At 34.3% G+C, this 22,010-nt stretch overlaps 2 protein-coding genes across 2 annotated transcripts; one reads left to right on the forward strand and one right to left on the reverse strand.

Moving 5' to 3' along the window:
• Positions 1 to 1,816: 1,816 nt before the first annotated feature.
• On the reverse strand, positions 1,817 to 2,854 carry LOC131659720 (uncharacterized). The gene has a single exon (XM_058928873.1). It carries the CDS (start codon positions 2,852 to 2,854, stop codon positions 1,817 to 1,819), a length of 1,038 nt encoding a protein of 345 aa, XP_058784856.1.
• A 14,932-nt stretch (positions 2,855 to 17,786) lies between these two features.
• LOC131657112 (two-component response regulator ARR9-like) lies at positions 17,787 to 20,149 on the forward strand. The gene is made up of 5 exons (XM_058926605.1): positions 17,787 to 18,106; positions 18,520 to 18,623; positions 18,754 to 18,831; positions 19,620 to 19,690; positions 19,780 to 20,149. Exons 1-5 carry the CDS (start codon positions 18,019 to 18,021, stop codon positions 19,943 to 19,945), a joined length of 507 nt encoding a protein of 168 aa, XP_058782588.1. The 5' UTR covers positions 17,787 to 18,018; the 3' UTR covers positions 19,946 to 20,149.
• The last annotated feature ends 1,861 nt before the right edge of the window (positions 20,150 to 22,010 follow it).

The raw sequence follows: 22,010 nt of genomic DNA on the forward strand, positions 1-22,010 counted from the left end.
AAACGACAACACGTTGTCATGTCTATCATAGCTGATTCCTTCACCGGATAAGATTTCTTATTTGAGTTTTCTTGAAGTCGGTATTCCTACATTGTTATTTTGTCATTATCTCTCAATGTGTCCAAGGGAGTGTAAAAGAGAACCTAACCAGAGGCACTCTGTCTCGGAGACTAATCGAGTAGATTTCGATGTTGCCATAACTTTTATGAGATCAATTGATTAATTGTTCAAACAGAAAGAAAATTAATTGATGTCGAATTGCGATAGAGAGATAGTGGTTTTTCGTGTAGATTCGTGAGAATTAGATGTTGAGTTCTACGTCAAATACCATTGTTCCGTAGTGGAATTAGAATATGAACGAGATATAAAGGAGATATTTTGATATGATCATGAATTCTTTTAATGGAGCGAAGTAGACGTGCAAGGTTAATAATCCATCATAATCATATATTTAAAAATGATTTAGAGTGAGATCGAAAGTGGTAACTAAAACTAATAGGTGTGAAACTTATATAGAGTGAAGAGTTAAAACCACAATTTTCGATCAACTTGACGATAGTGAAGATCACTGTTTGATTAGATTAGACAATATTGGTAGAAAGATTGAAGGCTCAACTTGCAAACTCGGGTTTGATTGAGATCCCACATGCCCTTTACTTGTCGTCTGCACCTTTCATATTAGATCTCGTAATTGGACCTTTGTCTCTTGGCCTTCCATGTTGGGGCATATAGTATTGTAGAAATTCAAGTCGGCAAAAACTTTCTATTTAAGGACATGGCTGTAGTAATAATTTGTTTCAATAGATGGCCCGGTAATGCACGTGGATGAAATGCAATTGAAAATTTTAGACCACACACTTTAGAAAATCTTTGGGTGTGGAGTGAATAACATTTGCCACACTCCAAGTAAAGCTGTCAAATTGCTTAAAAAAATAAAAAGTAAAAGTGTCAAATAGAATTGTTTTGAAAGTTTCATAGTATGGCATTTGAAAATGTAAGGAATTTATTGAAATGGTTTTTGGAATAGTTTATGTAAGAGAATCATTAGATAGTATATATACTTTTTCAATTTGAGCAAATTAGAAGATAGATGGAAAAATTCTTAATAGTTTTTAGCCTTTATTTTATATACAAAATAGATTTTTAATCACTTTATATTTAAATTTGAGTTTTTTTTTTTTGAAAATAATGAACTTTATTAATCAAAAACAGTTAATACATAAGCGATCACATGGATCCAGCAGCAAGATAGACAAGCTAACCAGGAGAAAACCTAACTAATCATAAGGCTAGCGATATGGGATTTTAATGTCTTACAGTTCCAACCCCTATACACAATCCTGTCAATAATTTCCTTTATAGTATGAATAGTATCGTTAGGAGTACCAAATGTCATTCTGTTTCTATGAATCCAAATGTCATACACTCCTTCAGCAACTGCCAGCTTAAGTAATTTGGCTCTCCATCCTTTGCCTTTTGTCCTGTTCAAGAGCCACACTAACTCTTCATCCCAATGCTTGGGACTATGGTCAAGTTGAAGCCATTGGAGAATACCAATCCATATCTTGTGAAACTCAACACATTCAAAGAATATGTGACTATCCGTTTCAATCATATCACAGTAGCTACAAATAGGGGAGTTGATGAATCCAAGATGACATAGTCTGCTTTTAGTGGCAAGTCTCCGATGACATAGAAGCCATAGGATTACTATAGCACACGGTCTCGCTGGATTTTGCAGACAAAGAATACTCCAAGGCACAATAGGACTCGTATTGAAACCACGATAAATTTCACCACAGCAGAATTTCCCCTTCTAATTCATCCCTTCCCATTGTGTTTGACAGGATTGGAGAAAAACTCTAGCATTCATAACTTCTTTAATGATCCATGTGCTAGCAGAAGTAGGATTAAATTCCAAAACAGTGTGCTTCTTCAGATAATAGGAGTGGACCCATTTAACCCATAAGCTATCCGGTTTATTACAAATGTTCCATAATAACTTCAACATCGTGCATTTGTTCCATGTGTGGATGTCGATCACTCCAAGACCACCTTTTGTCATAGGCTGACTCACAGTCTTCCATGCAACTAGACTCTTGTGACTAATATGGTCTTTACCTGTCCAGAGGAAGGAACGACATTTTGCATCAATTTTAGCAAGAACTGCTTTGGGCAAAGGAAAGCAAAGCATCCAATAATTGGCAAGGGCAAATGATATGCTTTTGATTAATTGCAATCTACCAGCATAGGTAAGCAATTTAGAAGTCCAGATACGCGTTCTGCTAACAATTTTATCAATTAGCCCCATATAGTGATGAATGGAGAGTTTCTTGCTTGTAATAGGCACTCCTAAGTACTTGAAAGGCATCACACCTTCTTGGAAACCAGAGAGATTAAGAAGGATATTCTTCATCTCTTGAGTAACAGAACCACAGAAAAGCTTACTTTTACCTTTATTAATCTGCATACCTGTGGAGTTAAGGAACTTATAGAAGGCAGTCAATAAAAGGTCAACAGAATTGCTATCCCCTCTAGCAAACAACAGAACATCATCTGCAAACATTAGATTAGTAAGCTGCAATTTTTTACACTTGGCATGATGTTTGAAGCTAGGATTCAATTGCATCTGATGTAAACTTCTCTGCAAATATTCCATTAGCATAGCAAAAAGGTAAGGGGAGATGGGATCCCCTTGCCTTATTCCTCTTCTAACAATAAGCATTTTAGAATGGACACCATTAATATTAAATCTATATGACACACTGGTCATACTCTGCATTATCCAATTGAGGAATTTAGGAGGGATACCTAGTTCAGCCATAATACATTCCAATGCTTGCCAATTTATCATGTCGTAAGATTTTTGGAGATCTACCTGAAACATGCATTTTGGAGGACCTTGTTTCCAATCATAGCCCTTAAGCAGTTCAAAAGCCAAAAGAATATGACTGTGGATCTATTGACCAGGTATAAATGCTGCTTGATTATTGCTCACAACACTGCCAATGACTTTACTAAGTCTTTTAGTCAAAATCCTGGATATGATTTTATAGAATATGGAGCAAACAGAAATAGGCCTAAATTCTCTAATAGACTTAGCAGAAGCACTTTTGGGAACAAGAGAAACCAAGGAACAGTTAAATGCTTTATACATTTTACCTTTATCAAAGTATTCATGTATGGCAGCAATCACCTCACCTTTGATTGTATTCCAGCAAGCTTTAAATTTTTTTGCAGTGTAGCCATCTAAACCCGGAGCTGAGTTATCATCTATCCCTTTGAGAGCAGTAAAAATCTCATCCTCATTGATAGCTCTGTCCAGTAAAAGTTTCTGATCTCTATATTAAATTTGAGTTTTTGATATTCCTATTTAATATAGTTTTGAATTTCTACCCTAGAGACTTTTAATTTATCTCAAAAACTTTATCATTTGTATATTTTTTTATAAATATATTACCTATTTATTTCTGTATAATTTTTATTATATAAATTTATTATATTAAGATTTTTTTTTTAATAAGCAATGAAATTATAGGGAGCAAAAGGGATGCTCCAGCCCAAAAACAAAGAGATTACAAGGCAAAACTCAAAAGAGGTTGAATATTCCAACCATAGTAATTACACAACGGCGCCTTCTTATAAAAAGAACCTATCCAATTCCACGAGATGAAAACTATCTCCGACATGCAGTCTATAAAACTGAAGGATTCACCTTTAAAGATCATAGCGTTACGCTTAATCCACAATATCCAAATCGCAGCAAGCCAAACGACCGACAAGATAACTCTCTTAGAAGGACAATTAATCTTTGCACAATTATAGAAGAATTCTATAAAGTCCTCTAAAGACAAAAAATCCCCCACTCCAAGCCACATATAAACACGACGCCAAACTCTAAGCGTCACTTCACAATCCGAAAAAATATGCACACGAGATTCTTCCTCCGCCGAACAAAGGACGCATTTAGAATCACTTCCTTCAATCAAAATACCCCGACTCACCAAATGATCTCTAGTAGCAAGACGATTGTGAATAAATCTCCAACAAAAGAAAAGGATTTTGGAGGGAACCTTGACTTTCCAAAGATTAGAGAGAGCCCGAACCTTATCTGCATTCAACGACGGACCCGACAGTTTAGCTTTGAAGAAATCATAACAAGACTTTACCGAGAATATCCCGTCCGAAGCCAATCTCCAAGAAAAAGAATCAGGTTCTTCCTTAAGCAAAGCGTGAAGGTCCAACAGCTCCCTGAAATCCGAAAAAACCTGCTGCATATCAGCACTGCCGGTAGAAGCCATTGAAACAGCCGCAGCAGGCGCCGCAACACTACTTCCCTGCACTGTCATCCTCCCCGACCCAGGCCTAGCTTCACCGGAAGCAGCTCCTGCCCCCCGTACGCATTCTCAGCCACCAAAAAAGCTGCACTGCTAGCCATAAATAAATTATGCAGAGACCAATTTCAATAACAATTCTCAAAAAAATCTGCAGAGTTAATATTTTGAATATGGATATGAGCCATAACAAACAGAGAAGGGTATCGTTCCATATAAGAACGCTGCCCAGTCCAATTCGCATACCACAAAGGAGTTGAAACCCCATTGCCCACACTAACAAGAACAACACTAGAAAAATTGTCCAAGAGGAGATTATCGTAATTGTCCGAAGTAATTAAATCCTCCACCAAATAGAATCTTTTTTATGCACCACCGATAAGTCTCCAACCAAAACCTTAAGCTTAATGTTACCATACCGCACTTCCAAAAGATCTCGCCAAACCGCATCTTTATCCGTTAGGATACGTCATTTCCATTTACTAAGCAAGGCCACATTCATGATCTCCATATTTTTAACACCCAAACCACCTTCTTCCCGAGACTTACAAACCGTATCCCAACTCACCCAATTAATAGAACGTTTAAGATCTCCACCCCCCAAAGGAATTTGCGTTGAATCGAACACACCTCATTCAAAACCTTCTTTGGGGCCTTATAAAAAGAAGCGCATAGATCGGTAAAGCATTGATAAGCGAATTAATAAGAACAACCCTCCCCGCCATGCTAAGATTAGTTCCTTTCCACACCGATAATTTCTTCTTGAATAACAAAATAAAATCACTCCACGTTGAAAGTTTCCTCGGATTGTCTCCCACCCTCACACCGAGAAATTTGAAAGGTAACATCCCTACCTTGCAAGAGAGGAAACTAGCCGCGACTTCCATGAACCAATCTCCGAAATTAACCCCATACAAATTACTGTTATGGAAGTTAATCCGCATTCCCGACATCATCTCAAAACCTCTAAAAATTGCTTTTAAGCTCCACAATTTAGCCAAATCACACTCGGCAAAAATCAAAGTATCGTCCGCAAATTGAAGCAAGTCCACGACGGCAAAAAGGTAACGACGGCAAAATTCTTAACCTCTAAAAACATAATAATAAAATATTTAGAGTTGTAAATTCACTTATATACATATATGAGTAACAAAATATGCATAATTTGAGGCAGATAAGATAATCTTGATTTCATGCTACGATAACATTACTATTTAAATCCATTGCTACTATAATTATTAAAGAATTATCTTAGGGTAACAATTCAAAAATAAATAAATAGACCTAAGAAACAACTCAAATCGAGACATTGAATAAAAAAATTGTGGAATGCTTCAACTTCAAGTATGAAAAAGAGCAACAAAATTGGCTTGTGACCTTTATAATTTTATATGGTATTTTTGGTCAACTTTGGCTCTTAAAACTAGACAAAAGACAAACATTATATTAACATGTAAGAAAATCACAATTTGTACTAAATGATCTGTACTGCTAATCATAGTACTCATTGCATAAACCACGAGAATAGTAAGAAAAGTAACAATATTAAATTTGTTATACTTTATTGCTTATGTTGAAAAGTACTAGTATGGGTGAGTTTAAGAAAGAGATAAATTAAATAAGAAATGATTTAATTGTTTTGTATTGATTAAAAAAATATATAGTTATTATAATGAAATATGTCACTATTAGAAATATTAGAAATATTCTGTTTTTTTGGAGAAATCTTTTATAGAACTAAATTTGCAGGTATTACTGTAGAACACGAATCCGCAGCAAATTTCATAGAAATACCTACTAATCTTGTACCACAAAAAATTACATTATAAGATAATTTTGCAGGAAAGTTTTCTACAAATTTATTTTGGTATACCTTTTAATTAATACTCATTGTATTTTTTTTAATTTAATATATTTGATTTTTCATTTATGACCGTTTTAAATCCATCAATATTTTATAAAGATATTTTTCTAAAAGTATTTTCATTTTTCATTCATTTATATAAATTTCTTACTCCGTTCGTCTCAAATTATAAGACGTTTAGGACATTTCTCACCAATTAAAAAAACACAATTAATATTATTTGAGAAAGAAAAATTATATTTAACTTTATAATATTGTCTTTCATTAAAAATTAAAAGAATCGAAAGAAAAAAAAGTAATAAATAATAAATAATATATTAGAAAAATGTCATTTATACTATATTGAGATTCTAAAGTGATTTATAATTTACAACAAATATTTTACAAAGTAATTTATAATTTGGATCATAGAAAATAATGTTTATGAAAATTTGAATTAATCATGCAATATAATAGGACAGAAGGAGAATATTGGCGAGGCAATAAAGTGTTTTTGAAAATTTGAATTAATCATGCAATGTTTATGAAAATTTGAATTTATATCATAAAGTGTTGTAGAAACTCAAGTCGGCAAGTTTCTATTTATGGGCATACATAGTAATAATTTGTATCAACTGGTGGACCACAGTGCTAAACAGGTCATGCACGTTGTTGAAATGTATTCGAGACCACACACTTAAAAAAAAATAATGGGGTGTGAAGTGAATAGTAGTATATAGCACAACCCAAGCAAAGGTGTCAAATTGCTTCAAAAGATAAAAAGTTAAAGTGTCAAATAGATTTGCTTTGAAAGTTTCTATATATGGCTTGAAAATGTGAGGAATTTGTCGGAATAATTTTTAGATAATATATGTCAAATTATATTTTTAAAAGAATTATTTGGACCATTCTATTTTTAGAATTTGAATTTTTGATCTTCTAATTTAATATATTTTAGAATATCTACTATGTCCATGTCCAATTTATCTCGAAAACTTCATCATTTCCATACTATTTTATAGAAGTATTTACAAGTCACTACGCCAAATTTGGCTTTTAGCAGCACCCCTACGAAAGCGCTTTTAGGAAAAGCGCTGGCATAGGCTTCGCTAAAGACAAAATTAAAAAACACGCTAAAAAAGCGCTCTAATAGTGGGGGGGTATGAAAGCGCTTTTAAGAAGCGCTCTGGTAGGGGGGGGTTATGAGAGCGCTTTTCAAAAGCGCTCTGGTAGGGGGGGGGTACGAAAGCGCTTTACAAAAGCGCTCTGGTAGGTGGGGGGAACGTGGGGGGAACGAAAGCGCTTTTCAAAAGCGCTCTGGTAGGGGTGTTTAATGAGAGCGCTTTTTGTCAAAAGCGCTGGTATAGCCCAGGCTATGAGAGCGCTTTCCAGAAGCGCTTTAGTAGCCTTATTACTAAAATTAAAACCAAAAACACGCTTCTACTGTTTCTCACTTTCTCTCTTTCTTTTTCTCTCTGCACGCGAACCAGAAACCCCACCCCTCACCGTCGTCGGTCCTCCGTCAACCTTATCGGTCCTCCGTCAACCTTATCGGTCCTCCGTCCACCACCATCGCGCGAACTTCTTCTCCTCCGTCCACCACCATCGTTTCGTCTCCGTCTCTTCTCCTCTGGTAGCAACTTGCTTTGCGCCACCCAGGTATCACACTTCTCATAGCTTTTAACAAAACCCTAGATGTATCAATGTATCCTTGTGATTCTGAATTTGATGGAATGCTCTTTTCTTAAGGCCTTTGATATATATATATATACATAATATTTCTGTTAGCAATTGCCTAGTTCCAGAAACGTGTGATTTTAGGTGATAGGGTTTGTTCCAGAAACTTCTAAGTGATAGGGTTTTGAGTTCTGTTGAACTGTGAAATGGTGGCTGTTGGATTGTTTGGGGTCTGCTTGTATGGTTTTCACAAAATATAAATTTAACCTCTTCTTATCTTTTGAGTTCTGTTCCATAGAGAGGCTCTTATTCTTAATTTGTGGTCTCCATTTATGTCCTTAGCCTCTTCTTATCTTAGTACAATTGAAATTGTGAGTCTCTTGTTATCTTAGTAGAATTGAAATTGTGAGTAAAGTTTCTTGACTGTTGTATAAGATAGTGGAGGAGGTGCAATATTTCTCTACCAATGATATATGATATATGTAGTGGATTTTGAGGCATGTCGGTATATACATACGTGTAAAGGTATATAACTAGCTAGTGGCATAACCGATGCCCATCATATATTTGGGCATAAACTATATAATATATAATATATATTATATATTATATACTTTTATTTATATATAATAACAACAACAATAACCCTAGCTAGTACATACATAGCTATATAGATTTTGGAATTTGATAAAATATATATTATATACTTTTATTTATATATAATAACTCTATGATATATATGTTGTGTGTGTATGAGATTGAGAGTGATGGTATATATTGTACAATAAATTGGCTTGTTCAAGGATGCCAAGTACTGTAAAGTATGAGAATGACAGCACATAGAGAAATTAAATAATAAATAATATATAATAATAGTAATAATATATACCTTATGAGAGTTGAATTAATGAGGAAGAGAGAAGGTAAAGAATGAAACAAGAGTGAGTTAATGTATATAGACAAGGATGATTCATAAGGTTTGCTTTTGAGCAAAAAGTTTTATAGCTTCGTGTTAGTAGTGGTGTATTTAATTAACTGCATCGTGTGTCTTGTGTTAGTAGTGTTAGTAGTGGTGTATTTAATTAACTGCATCATGAGCTATTCACCCATTCTTATTATAATCATACATTGAATTGAATTTCTTGTATAGGTCTGACTGGATTGATAACTTTGGATCTCTTTGGAGCTCGTATCATTGACTCTGGTACTACATATTTAGGAGTATGTACACACATCAAACTATTGTTGATTTCCTTTGTTCAATCGATTTTGTCTTGGTGGTTACTAACTTTGTGAATTTGCTATAGGGGTAACTTGTGTATAGTGAAAGTTTGATCGTTTCCCAGCCTAGTTCGACGTTTGGCGTTTTCTTGAGTTCGGTAACATCCGAGGTAAATTTCTTTCTCAAATTACTGGTATTATGATGAATTTGTCTGAAATTGTGTGATTATATATGTTACGTTTTATTTCTTCGGATTCATTCCGTTTATACTTTGCGTTTTGACAGAAACACATTAGTTTTATGTGTTTAGAGAGTTAATATAGGAGGTACTTACTAACTTTGTGAATTGAATTCGCCATAGGGGTTACTTGTGAAGAGTGGAAGTTTGACCGTTGTTGTTTAGCTTAATTAAGACATGGATAAGACATGGATGAATTCAAACCGATTGTCGAAAGAGTACGAGAAAGGGGTATGGGAATTTGTTGAGTTTGCGGTTGCGAACTCCAAAGACCCGCTTCGAATGCCGTGTCCTTGCTTGGGTTGCTGTTATGCCGGGGGTAAGGTTGACGGGAATCAGTTGGGATCTCATTTACTACGGTTTGGAATTGATAGAAGTTATACATGTTGGACAATGCATGGTGAGAAAAGTACCGGGAATGCTGGGTCGAGGTGTAATAGGAAGTATGCTTCAAACGACGATTGCACAGACACATACGATTGTGATCGAGTCGAAGAGATTGCAGAAGCGCTGGAAGAAGATCTAGCGGATTGTCCCAAAATGTTTGAGAGGTTGGTAAGCGATGCAGAGAAACCGTTGTATGATGGTTGTTCAAAATTCACAAGATTGTCTGCGGTGTTAAAGTTGTACAACTTAAAGGCGGACAATGGATGGTCGGATAAAAGTTTCACAGAGTTATTAGCCCTTATGAAAGATATGCTACCAGAGGATAATTTTCTTCCCAATCGAACGTATGAAGCCAAAAAGATGTTGTCTTCTATTGGAATGAGCTATGATAAGATACACGCATGTCCAAACGATTGCGTTTTGTTTCGAAACGAGTATGCAGCGTTGAATGAGTGTCCTAAATGTGGTGCCCCTCGATATAAGAAAAAGTTGTCTCCTGCTAAAGTCTTATGGTATTTTCCTATAATTCCGAGATTTAGACGCATGTATCGTAGTGAGACCGATTCAAGACACTTGACTTGGCATGCAGATGAAAGAATTATTGATGGAAAGTTGCGACATCCGGCAGACTCACCACAATGGAGTAAAGTTGATACTGAATATCCTGAATTTGGAAAAGAAGCAAGAAACCTTCGGTTGTCATTGTCTACTGATGGAATGAACCCGCATGGTATTCAAAGTATCTCGCATAGCACATGGCCTGTGATTCTTATGATTTATAACTTACCTCCGTGGCTATGTATGAAGCGTAAGTACATGATGTTATCTATGCTAATTTCTGGGCCTAAACAACCAGGGAATGACATAGACGTATACTTGGCACCCTTAATCGAAGATTTAAAGTTTTTGTGGGAGAGAGGTGTGGAGGTTTACGATGGGTATAGGAAAGAAAGTTTCAACTTGAGGGCGATGTTGTTTGGAACAATTAATGATTTTCCAGCATACGGAAATCTATCCGGGTACAGCAACAAGGGTCAAAAGGCGTGTCCTGTTTGTGAAGATGAAACCGATACGACACGATTGGCGCTTTGTCAGAAGAATGTCTTTCTCGGCCATCGTAGATTCTTAAATTCTAATCATCACTACCGTGGGTGGAGAAAAGCATTCAATGGAGAGGCCGAACATCGTACAGCCCCGCCTTTTTTGTCAGGTGATCAAATTTTTGAAAAGGTGAAAGATGTGAGCACTCAGTTTGGCAAGCCTTTTGCACATTCAATTGTCAAGGGTGGGTGGAAGAAGAAGTCAATTTTCTTTGAACTTCCATATTGGAAGTCGTTGTACGTAAGACATTTCCTGGATGTTATGCATATTGAAAAAAATGTATTTGACAGCGTTATAGGTACGCTACTCAATATACAAGGAAAGTCTAAGGATGGCGTTAACATAAGGAATGACATGGTAAACATGGGGATGAGAACTGAATTGGGGCCCGTGACGAAAGGAAGACGAACATATCTGCCACCTGCTGTTTACACTCTATCTAGAAAGGAGAAGAAAACATTGTGTAAGTTCCTCAGTGAAGTAAAAGTTCCAGAAGGCTACTCTTCAGATATTAGAAGACTTGTGTCCATGAAAGACCTCAAGTTAAAGAGTTTGAAGACGCATGATTGCCATGTTATAATGGAACATTTTTTACCAATAGGTATACGTTCTATTCTGCCAGAAAAAGTAAGAAGCGCAATAACTAAGCTGTGTTTCTTCTTCAGGTCTATTTGCAGTAAGGTGGTCGATCCCGCGATCTTACCAACATTGCAAAATGAGATAGTTGTTACTTTATGTGATCTTGAAATGTATTTTCCTCCCTCGTTTTTTGACATAATGGTTCATCTAGTCGTTCATCTTGTGAAAGAGACACAACTGTGCGGACCAGCTTATATGAGATGGATGTACCCTGCTGAACGTTATATGAAAATATTAAAAGGGTACGTGAAAAACAGAAGTCGACCGGAGGGTTGTATTGCCGAGCGATACGTTGCTGAAGAAGCGGTTGAGTTTTGTACTGAATATCTGTCAAATGTTCAATCAATTGGACTCCCCAAATCTCATATTGTCGAAAAAAAAGAAGGAAAAAGGCTAATTGGAAATAAAGTTGTGACAGTATCAATGGTCGAACGGGATCAAGTGCACTTGTATGTTCTGCACAATGAGATTGAGGTTGAGCCGTTTGTTGAAATGCACAAAGTTGTTCTCCGAGATTTAAATCCAAATAGAAATGAGAACTGGATAGTACGAGAGCACAATCGAAGTTTCATACCGTGGTTTAGAGATCATATTTATTCAAAGTATCGTTCAGATCCTGCTTCAGTAACAGAAAGGTTGAGATGTTTAGCCTATGGTCCATCTGTAATTGTACTTTCTTATAGCGCATACGCAATTAATGGATACACATTTTATACCAAAGAACAGGATGATAAAAGTACTATGCAAAATAGTGGTGTTACCTTGGTAGCTGAAGCTATGCACATATCAAGTGCGAATGACTTAAATCCGAAATTTGCAAATTTGTCATATTTTGGGGTTATCGAGCGCATTTTGGTGTTTGATTACGCGAAGTTTCAGATTCCTGTATTTGGTTGCAAGTGGGTTGAAAATAATAGTGGCGTACGAATGGATAAGTCAGGATTTTTGCAAGTGGATCTCAATAGGGTAGGGTACAAAGATGAGCCTTTCATTCTAGCCTCTCAAGCTAAACAAGTGTTCTATGTCAATGATCCGACAAGTACGAAATGGTCTATAGTGCTTTTATCTAACAAAATAGTTGATGAAAAAATTGAAGATCAAGGTGATATTGGTGTTGGCATTGAATCTTGTACAAGAAACGATCAAAATGAGAATGAATCTTGTATTAGAAATGATCATAATGAGGGTATTTGGATCAATCCAACCGTCCGCATTGTTAAGAGACGCGTAGTACACAAACCTACCAAGAAAAGAAAGAGACGTTAGTGATAAAGGTAATAGTATACATAGTCCGACTAATTTGTTTTATTCAATTTGGTGCATATTCTCGTTTTGTACATAACTTTTGAACCATGTATCCGCTTGTTGACTTCTTTACATGTAACTATACTATTTTGACGATTCCGGAGCTGCTCATGCACTTATCTTTACATTTCGGGACTATTTTTTTATCGGTTTTGCTTCTGCCCGTAATCAAAAGTCGGGCTTAGGGTCTGAATTTCGGAAAACCGACTTTGTTTTTGAGTCCGTGGCGACGTTTTACCATAGCCATGTAAATTTCGTTCAATTCCGATAACTTTCTTTTTTTACGCTTATTTTGATTTGTACCGATTTCGTTTCCGATTTACTTGTACATGCATGGTTTGACTTCCATTTGACTTGTATAGATTGTTAGCTTATTAATAGTGTACTAATGTGCTTTAGTTTGTTTGATACAGGTTCAATGGCTTCAGATAGAGATGCTCCACCTGAAAACCCACCTGAAAACTTACAAGAAAACTCACAAGAAAGAGTTGCTTCGGATACAAATGCTCCACCTGATACTGAAGCAAAAGAGGTTGCACGAGGCATCACTATTATGAGGGGAATCATACGACATAGAGACCAAGGATTAGTATACCGATTGGAATGGAATTCTGATAAACAACCAATTGGTCCTAATTCTGCAAAGTTGACAAGTTATATTGGTACACTTGTCCGTATGCATATTCCGGTCTCCATAGCTACCTGGAAATCGAAAACGAAAAATTTAGAATTGGAGGAGAAAAAACAAGCGATTTGGGAAGAGCTTCAGGTATATATCATATATGGTTAATTGTTGTTATTATCTTGACGATAAATTGTTTAAATTATTTATACTAACACACTATGCGTACGTTTTTTTGCAGAGGACTTTTGAGATACCAGATGAACGTAAAAGCTACATACTTAGTTTGGCCGGCAAGAGATATAGAGGGTGGAAAAGTTTTTTGACAAACACCTATCTTAAGGATAAAGATGGAAAATTTCTTGAAGATGCACCGGGACGGCCAACAAAGTATGCGACCTTCATTGATGAAGCAGATTGGGCTGAGTTTGTAAAGCAAAGAGATGAAGCTTTTCAGAAAAAGAGTGCCACGAATAGGGAGAGAGCATCCAAACCCGCGTATCCATACAAAAAAGGGCGTTTGGGATATGCACGCTTAGAGGATAAAATTGTAAGTAAATAGAAATTCGATTTAATTAATTGTCTACATGTGCATGTTTTAATTGACGATTTTATCGTTTGTGTCAATGCATAGTTGGAGGAGACTAAAAGTGAGGAAGCTTCACTTCCTGTACATGTGTTGTGGAAGGAAGCTCGTGTGGGCAAGAATCACGCTGTCGATCCCGATGTTCAGAGAGTTTATACTGAATGTGTAAGTATAATACTGTGTCTTTAATTAAATCAAATGTTTTTTAATATATAAATGACTTTTTATCTCCACTAATAATTATTTAAATGTAAATGAATTACAGGAGACCTTGTCGCAATCGGCATCCACCGGTGAGGAGAGCGTACTTAGTAGAGTACTAGATGCTCCCGAGTATCCCGGTCGGGTGAGGGGTAAGGGTCATGGTGTGACTCCAACCTCTTTTTATAAGAGTTCTAGGAGAAGATCAAATCTTACCAATGAAGAAGTGTTGCAAAAGTTGCAGGAATTGCAAGCACAGGTCTCTGAATTGCAAAGAGATAAAGATATGTATATGAGAGAAAAGTGCAACACTTCATCGGTGAGAGAAACTAGTGATAAGGCTAGTATCAACTATCAAAAGAAATTTCCCGAGGTAATTATAAGTTTTTTTCCTTACAAACTGTTCTATTTTATTAATGATAATGACTTTATATTTACTTTTGGTTTAGGGCATTTCATCTTGCCAACTATACTTATCGGAACCGAATTATCGACTAGTTGGCAAGGGAAAAGTGCACAACACTTCGGGAGATTTACTTCACCACAGACCGCTCCCGGATGGACACCTGAAAGTATCGGTGGATGTTGTATTAGATCGTGATGCGATTCTACCGGTACCTGACATGGTCTCAGAGACGACATTGCTGCGAGATGCAATAGGATCGTTTGTTGCATGGCCCTCGGAGCTCATTACCATTAGTGATGCGGTAAATTGAAAACGATTATGAATCATTTAGTTTTCGAATGTCAATTCTAAACCGTTTATTAATTATGTTTTACATTTTATTTTTAGACTGCTCCTATAAAACCCGCAATTAAGGGTAAAGGGATTTTACAGGAGGAGGAGTCTGTTGCATCGCTAAAAGAGGTACATTTAAAGTGTTAATATATAATCTGAATCAAAATATGCATGATTTTATATTTTACCTAACTTATATGATTTTTAGGCATCCGCTCGGGAGTCACAACAAGTGACGCAGCAGGTTCGTAGCGTACCACCCAGTGGTCCTCCGAAGCAAGCGGCAAGAAAAGGCGGTGCTTTTGTGCCTCGATACCGGGCGACACTCGCAACAATGGTTGATATGTCCGATATGAAGGATGGTGCTTTACGGGAAATCGATATGGATGAAAGTGTCTTCGGTATTGAGTTCAAGTCACATATTACAATTGAAGACTTGCAAGAGATTTTTAACCATGATCAACTAGGCGTCAGTAATATGCAATCATACATCCGGTAATATTCACTCATCCGATATATTATTTAATTAGTCCCACAATATAATTTATTTACACTTTTCAATGAAAAGAATCTAATGTTTATTATGTTTTTATTTAAGGTTGTTGTATGACAGAGTGTTGCGCGGGACTGCATTGTCTAACAGATTCCGGTTCGTGTCTTCCGCCCATTGCAGCGGAATGGAAATTGTTTCGGATCCGGAATCTGTTAGACAGCGCTTAGTCGATAGATTCATGTCCACCGGCAATACAGAATGTCTGCATCTTTGGGCGTATAATACCCGACCAGTAGGGTTAGTTTCTCATTCTTTATTCATCTAATCTCTGTTTCTTTAGTGTATAGCAATATTTTCATATAACCTATTGTTTTAATTTATAGAGCACACTGGTTGCTGCTTGCTATCAACCCGATAAGGGAAGTCGTGTATTATCTGAATTCGGTAAAGGGTGAATGGACCAATTATCCGGCCATGAAGGAAATCGTTGATTTGTAAGTGGGATCGTTCTAAATATATATTCGTGTATATTTATATATTTACTTATTTGTGGGATTGATCTAAACATATGCTTTTATATATTTGTTAATTAGATCAATACAAGTATTCCGTAGTCAACGGGACGCACAGGTATCCCGGACTAAATCAAACAACATCACCTGGATCGAAGTGCAGGTACATTACTTTTCACAAATTTGCTTATAATATTTATGCTACTTGGTAAAACAAGACAACTTATATAGAATCTTATTTGTTTTTCTATGTAGTGTCCGCTACAGCGTAACAGTTCAGACTGCGGATACTTTGTATTGAGGTTTATGAAAGAAATCATTCAGGCGAATCAATTAGAGATTCCTCCCACGGTATAAAGTTATAACTTAAGATAATTTCATATAATTTATTACATTTACCTAAATATATTATTCATATTATGTTTTTGTTTTATAGTACCTTGACGAATTCCGTGCTGCTGGGTACTCGAAGCTAAAGTTAGAAGAAATCAAAGAGGAATTGTGTCAATTTTATATTAAGCTATTTTTCATGCAGATTTGAACTATAATATTGTTGATTTTGTAATGATGTATATATATAATTTTGTAATGATGTATATATATAATTTTGGATATTATAATGGTATATATTAGTATATATATTGTCTTACTGATGGCTGAAATAATATAGTCGAAAATATATTACAGGTCGAAAATATATTACAGGTCGAAAATATTACAGGTCGAAAACATTACAGGTCGACTGGGAGGATTAAATTATAGGCTGCACATAAAAATACCTCATTTAGCAACTACAGCGCTTCTAAAAAGCGCTCTTAAAGGTCCACATACTAGAGCGCTTCTTAGTAAAAGCGCTGGCAAAGACCAGTAAAAAAGCAAAAAAAATTAAAAAATTACGCAGCATACAAAAGCGCTTTTGGAAAAGCGCTCTGGTAGGCCCCCCTATGAGAGCGCTTTTTATGGAAAAAGCGCTCTCATAGGGGGGCCTACCAGAGCGCTTTTCCAAAAGCGCTTTTGTATGCTGCGTAATTTTTTAATTTTTTTTGCTTTTTTACTGGTCTTTGCCAGCGCTTTTACTAAGAAGCGCTCTTAAAGGGGGGTCTACCAGAGCGCTTTTTCCAGGAAAGCGCTCTTATAGGGGGTCCTACCAGAGCGCTTTTTCCAGGAAAGCGCTCTTAAAGGGGGGGTCTACCAGAGCGCTTTTAAAAGCGCTTTCGTAGCCTACGCCAGCGCTGGCTTTGGCAGCGCTTTAAAGCGCTGTTAAAGGCCAAAAAAAGCGCTGTGAAAGCCCTTGTACGGCGTAGTGAGTTTACTTTATAAAAAGAGTATTAATTAAATTTTGTAATTATTTAATTATATTAACATATAAATATAAATAAATATACTGTCTCTAATGATATATTTAACTCTAAATCAATAATCTATGTTTGTTTATCTCAACTAATATATATTAGTTGAATTATTCCAACTACCACATTTACAAATTTAGATGAATTTTTAAATCTTTTTAAGTTGTTAACCTTACCTTTTGAATTTGAAATGTTCATTTCAACCAATAAAAATGAGGTTAAAATAATATGACAAGAGATATTTGTAGAAAAAATTAATTGAAGAAAATCAATAAAAAAAATTTTAAAATAGAAAAAAATAAATATTTAATATTCTGAAAAAAAGATTAAAAATAATAACCATTTATAAATATTATTTTCTATGTGAAGAACATTAATAAAAATTTATCAATCACAAATAATAATAACATAAAATGTCTTTATTTATATCAATCAAATTTATATTAAAAAAATAGTAATGTAATAGTAATATAACAAGTGAGAATTAAATCGAAAGTTTGGTAGAACAAGAGGACCACCTTTGCTTGTATTTCAATTTAAAAATCAAACAAACAAAATCTGTCAGATTCTGCAATAAAATCTGTCAGGATCTTCCTTTCCAAACTGTCAGATTTTCTTAGAGGATTTTGTATCTCCTCGAATATGATGTCCACCCTTTTTAAATCTGACATCCTCATTCACATCTTTTTCATCATCCCTCTTTCTTTATTTCCTCAAACATTCTTAACTTCATTCTTGTCTTCTACTTTCAATTTTTCACTATTCATATTATGGCACAGTTTCATGTTTTGGCTGTTGATGATAGTGTTATTGATAGAATGCTGATTGAAAGACTCCTCAAAACCTCTTCATTTCATGGTAATTATTTACATATTACTATCTGTTTCAAACCGTAGTGTAAGATCTGACACTGCAACATATGTCGCATGTTAATAGATCTGTCACCGCAGTTTCAAATATATTTTTATTATTATTATAAATTTTTTACATTAGTATTTGTGACATAAGATGTTTGCGACAAATAACCAAATTATTATATAGTTTGTATATTATGTCGCATGTTGATGAATCTGACACTGCTCTTTTAAACATATTTTTATCATTAATATATTTTACATTAGCATTTGTTTAGAACCATAGTGTAAGATGTTCGCGACAGATGTTTCAAGTTATTATATAATTTGGAACATATGTCGCGTATTGATGTTTCGAACATGTTTTTATTTTTAATCTTGATGCAAAATTTAATTTGTTATGTTTTGTGATTATAGTTACTGTGGTTGATTCTGGAAGTAAGGCTTTGAAGTTTCTTGGTTTGGTTGAAGATGAGATGAGGAATGAAAAGGTTTCATCTATGGCTACGGAAACAGATCAGGTACAATTCCGTTGCTAAATGATTAGATTAATTGTATAATACATATGGTTTAATTTAAACATTTTTAATGAATAAGTTTTGAATGATTATGATGTTAATCCTTAATCATTTTGCTTAATTGTTCTTGCAGGTTGTGGAAGTGAATCTGATTATAACTGATTATTGTATGCCAGGAATGACAGGCTATGATCTGCTGAGAAAAATCAAGGTAAATATATTCATAGGTTATTTGAAAAGTGCTATTGCTGATATTTATGTAAAATTAATTTAGTTTTGTATTTCATGAAAAAATTTCTATTATTGTTTTCAAATTTTGAATGCATCATAGAATTTGAAATGGTGGGATGTGATTATAGTTTTGTATTTTATAAAAAGAATTCTATTAATGTCTTCAAAATTTTAAATTTTGAATACAAATAGAATTTGAAATGGTGGGATCTGATTTCAGAATTAAATGTCATATATTTTCAAAATTTCAAATACTTACTGTATAATAATAATTTATGACCAAGATTTTAAATTGTGGTTCCCTCGCGATCTTTAATATTGCATAGAATCGAGATTAAATGCGGCCGTTATAACTGCAGAGCTGTTAAAATATTTATTTTTCCGCCAAAATCGAGGTTATAAATACTTTTTAAATCTTAATTATGACATCCTAATCCGGATACTTTTTAAAATGTTCAATATGACGGATCAAATTTGAAATCAATTACTATAAGTAGTGAGTTCAATTTCAGATATCGATACATAAATAACTCTATAAATAGAGAGGTCTATTTTGATCGGGTGAATTCTAGAGTCCAACTCGCCTAAAATATTTGTAATAAAAAATTTATAAGTAATCGGTGCGCATTATATATTTTATAAATTTCGAGGTCTTTTTTTGTTACGGATAAAAAAAATCAATTTTTATGATGCTACTCTTTACATAAAATAACTTGTACATTCTCTTATTTGATGCTAGAAAATTAATAAAAGTATACTAATTTGCAGGAATCTAATTCTCTTAAAGACATACCAGTTGTGATTATGTCATCTGAAAATGTTCCATCAAGAATCAACAGGTAAGAGAAATAAATAATTTTTCGCGAAATTTCAAATTCGGAAATTCGACAAGCCCTAACTTTCTCTTATTTTTTTTTAATTAAATCAGATGTTTAGAAGAAGGAGCTGAGGAATTTTTTCTGAAACCAGTTCAACAATCTGATGTAAACAAGCTGAAACCACATTTGTTGAAGACAAAAGTTAAGAATGTTGATGACCAAACCAACAACATAGGAAGGATAGAGAACAATAATAGATGTTACATTCAAAATTAGTGATAGTTACTTAGATAGTACTTGACATTTAAATCTTCTCTTTCTCACCAACATAAATTAGTGAGAAGAGTATGCTGATGAATAGGTCATTAGTAACTTAACTGAAGAGAGAATTTTTATTGAATTTTTGGTCTGACAAATTTTAATTTTTTTTCTCGCTAATGTTTATCTTTATTTTAGTGCCATATGATTGAAAACTTAATAATTTTTTTTTTTAATAAATCTTGATATCTGATATTTTGACCGACTAAAAGGTAACCAATTTCAACGTCCACTTGCGAAAGTTTTGTTTAAAGTCAGAGTTTCTGGTTTAAATCAAAAATTTCTAAAATAAAATTCTGTATGAACATATGCAAGCACAAAAATTATTTACACCTAAAAGAAATTGAACCTGAGATTTAATAAAAAACATATTGTCAGAACTCAAAATTTTAAGACTGAGGAAAATAAGAGTTAAGATAAAACAACTATTAATATTCTTGTAAGATTATGAGTAACATGGTTAGGTTGTCTCCTAATCAAACTAGTCAAATAATGTTGATTTAAAATTATTAAAGTGATAATTTTTTATACAATCCACCACTAGCATATCATTCAATAATACGATAGTTCAAAGAATAGTCGTTTCCTGCATCCAAGTAAAGACTTGAAGTGGGCTCATGACAGCCTTGTTGTGGGTATGGGTGGAGGGAGAAGAGAGATTTCCTAATAAAAAAATTTGTCTTGCAGATACAAATTCTCCATTTTCATTTTACATTCACACATACTTATTCAAGTGCGGTGTGTCATTAATAGTATGGAGAGATATTTTTGTGTGGTTGGATTTACAAAATATGTTGGAGTTGGAAGGTATTAATCATTTGGAGCAATTCATGTTAGTTCTTAAAGGGAAGATTAAAAAGAAGAATGTGTGTCTTATTTAGTTGGCAATGATATAGACGGTGTGAAATACGAAAAACAAAATAATATTCAACGATGAGTTGTGTGTCTTAGACGATATTATTTCAAGTATCAAAGTAGTGTTGTGGATTTGGCAAGCTATTGGCACGAGAGGGGGAAGATGTTTTTCATTCTATAATTGGCTCCAGACTCCCTTAGATTTTATCAATTTTAGTGTAAGTTTTGTTGATCGTATTCTATGTATCGGGTTTTATGTATCGGGTTGAGTACCCTTTATACACAATATTAATGATAATCTAAATTTGCTTAAAAAAAAAACTTATTGTTGTTGAAACTTTGGGGTTTTGGATTGTCTCGTTAGAACCCTACCTCCATTATTCCATCATTCATTTTTGTAAATTTTAGAATTGTTTGAGTATGGCAAACCTAAGGAATACAAATTAATATATCCCCATTCTAAATCTTAGTGATTTATAGATTAGCTGATTGTTGGGAAAGTTGGTAGAATAATTCAAATTATTTCAGAAGAATTATTCAAAATTTCAAACTCACTAAACTTTTTTGATGCGTGGAGGCGAAGAACAATGATAACCAAATAATGGTATAAAGCAACAAAATAAGCTGTCAAAAGTGAAAGAAAAATTATAACAAGGCAAAAGAAGATAAAAGACCAAAAATATAATAATTTGTTTATCAAGTTCGATCAAATAATCTACTCCGAAGGAGAGAGCATTTATTTGATTCATTATACTTCTAAAATTAGTTTCAAAGCATTACAATTGAGTTATAAAAAATAGTCACCCAAATTTATAAGAGCAAACCCTATTTTCTAGCTAAATATTTTTGAATCTTCAACTCTCTATATGAATCCCACAAGTGTAGGTGAAACTCATAGAGATAAAAATGCAAATTTGTCTTCTCTTTTTTAGTGTGTCTATTTCTAACACATTTAATATTTCTCTTCTTCTCTAGAACAACTTTTTGAGTGTTAATCCATCTGAGATTCACTTATTTTTGTTGCACTTTGATCTTGTGTAATTTGTTCTTGTTTGAATAAATTAGAGAGAGTTGGTAGATTAATATTGTAGTGTTTTTCATAATTAATCAAGCTCATGATATCAATCAAGAACCAATACTCATTCATCTAGAAGTTAGTGAGAACCTT

Source organism: Vicia villosa, linkage group LG3 (genome assembly GCF_029867415.1).
Source record: "Vicia villosa cultivar HV-30 ecotype Madison, WI linkage group LG3, Vvil1.0, whole genome shotgun sequence".
In the NCBI taxonomy this organism is placed as follows: Eukaryota; Viridiplantae; Streptophyta; class Magnoliopsida; order Fabales; family Fabaceae; genus Vicia; species Vicia villosa.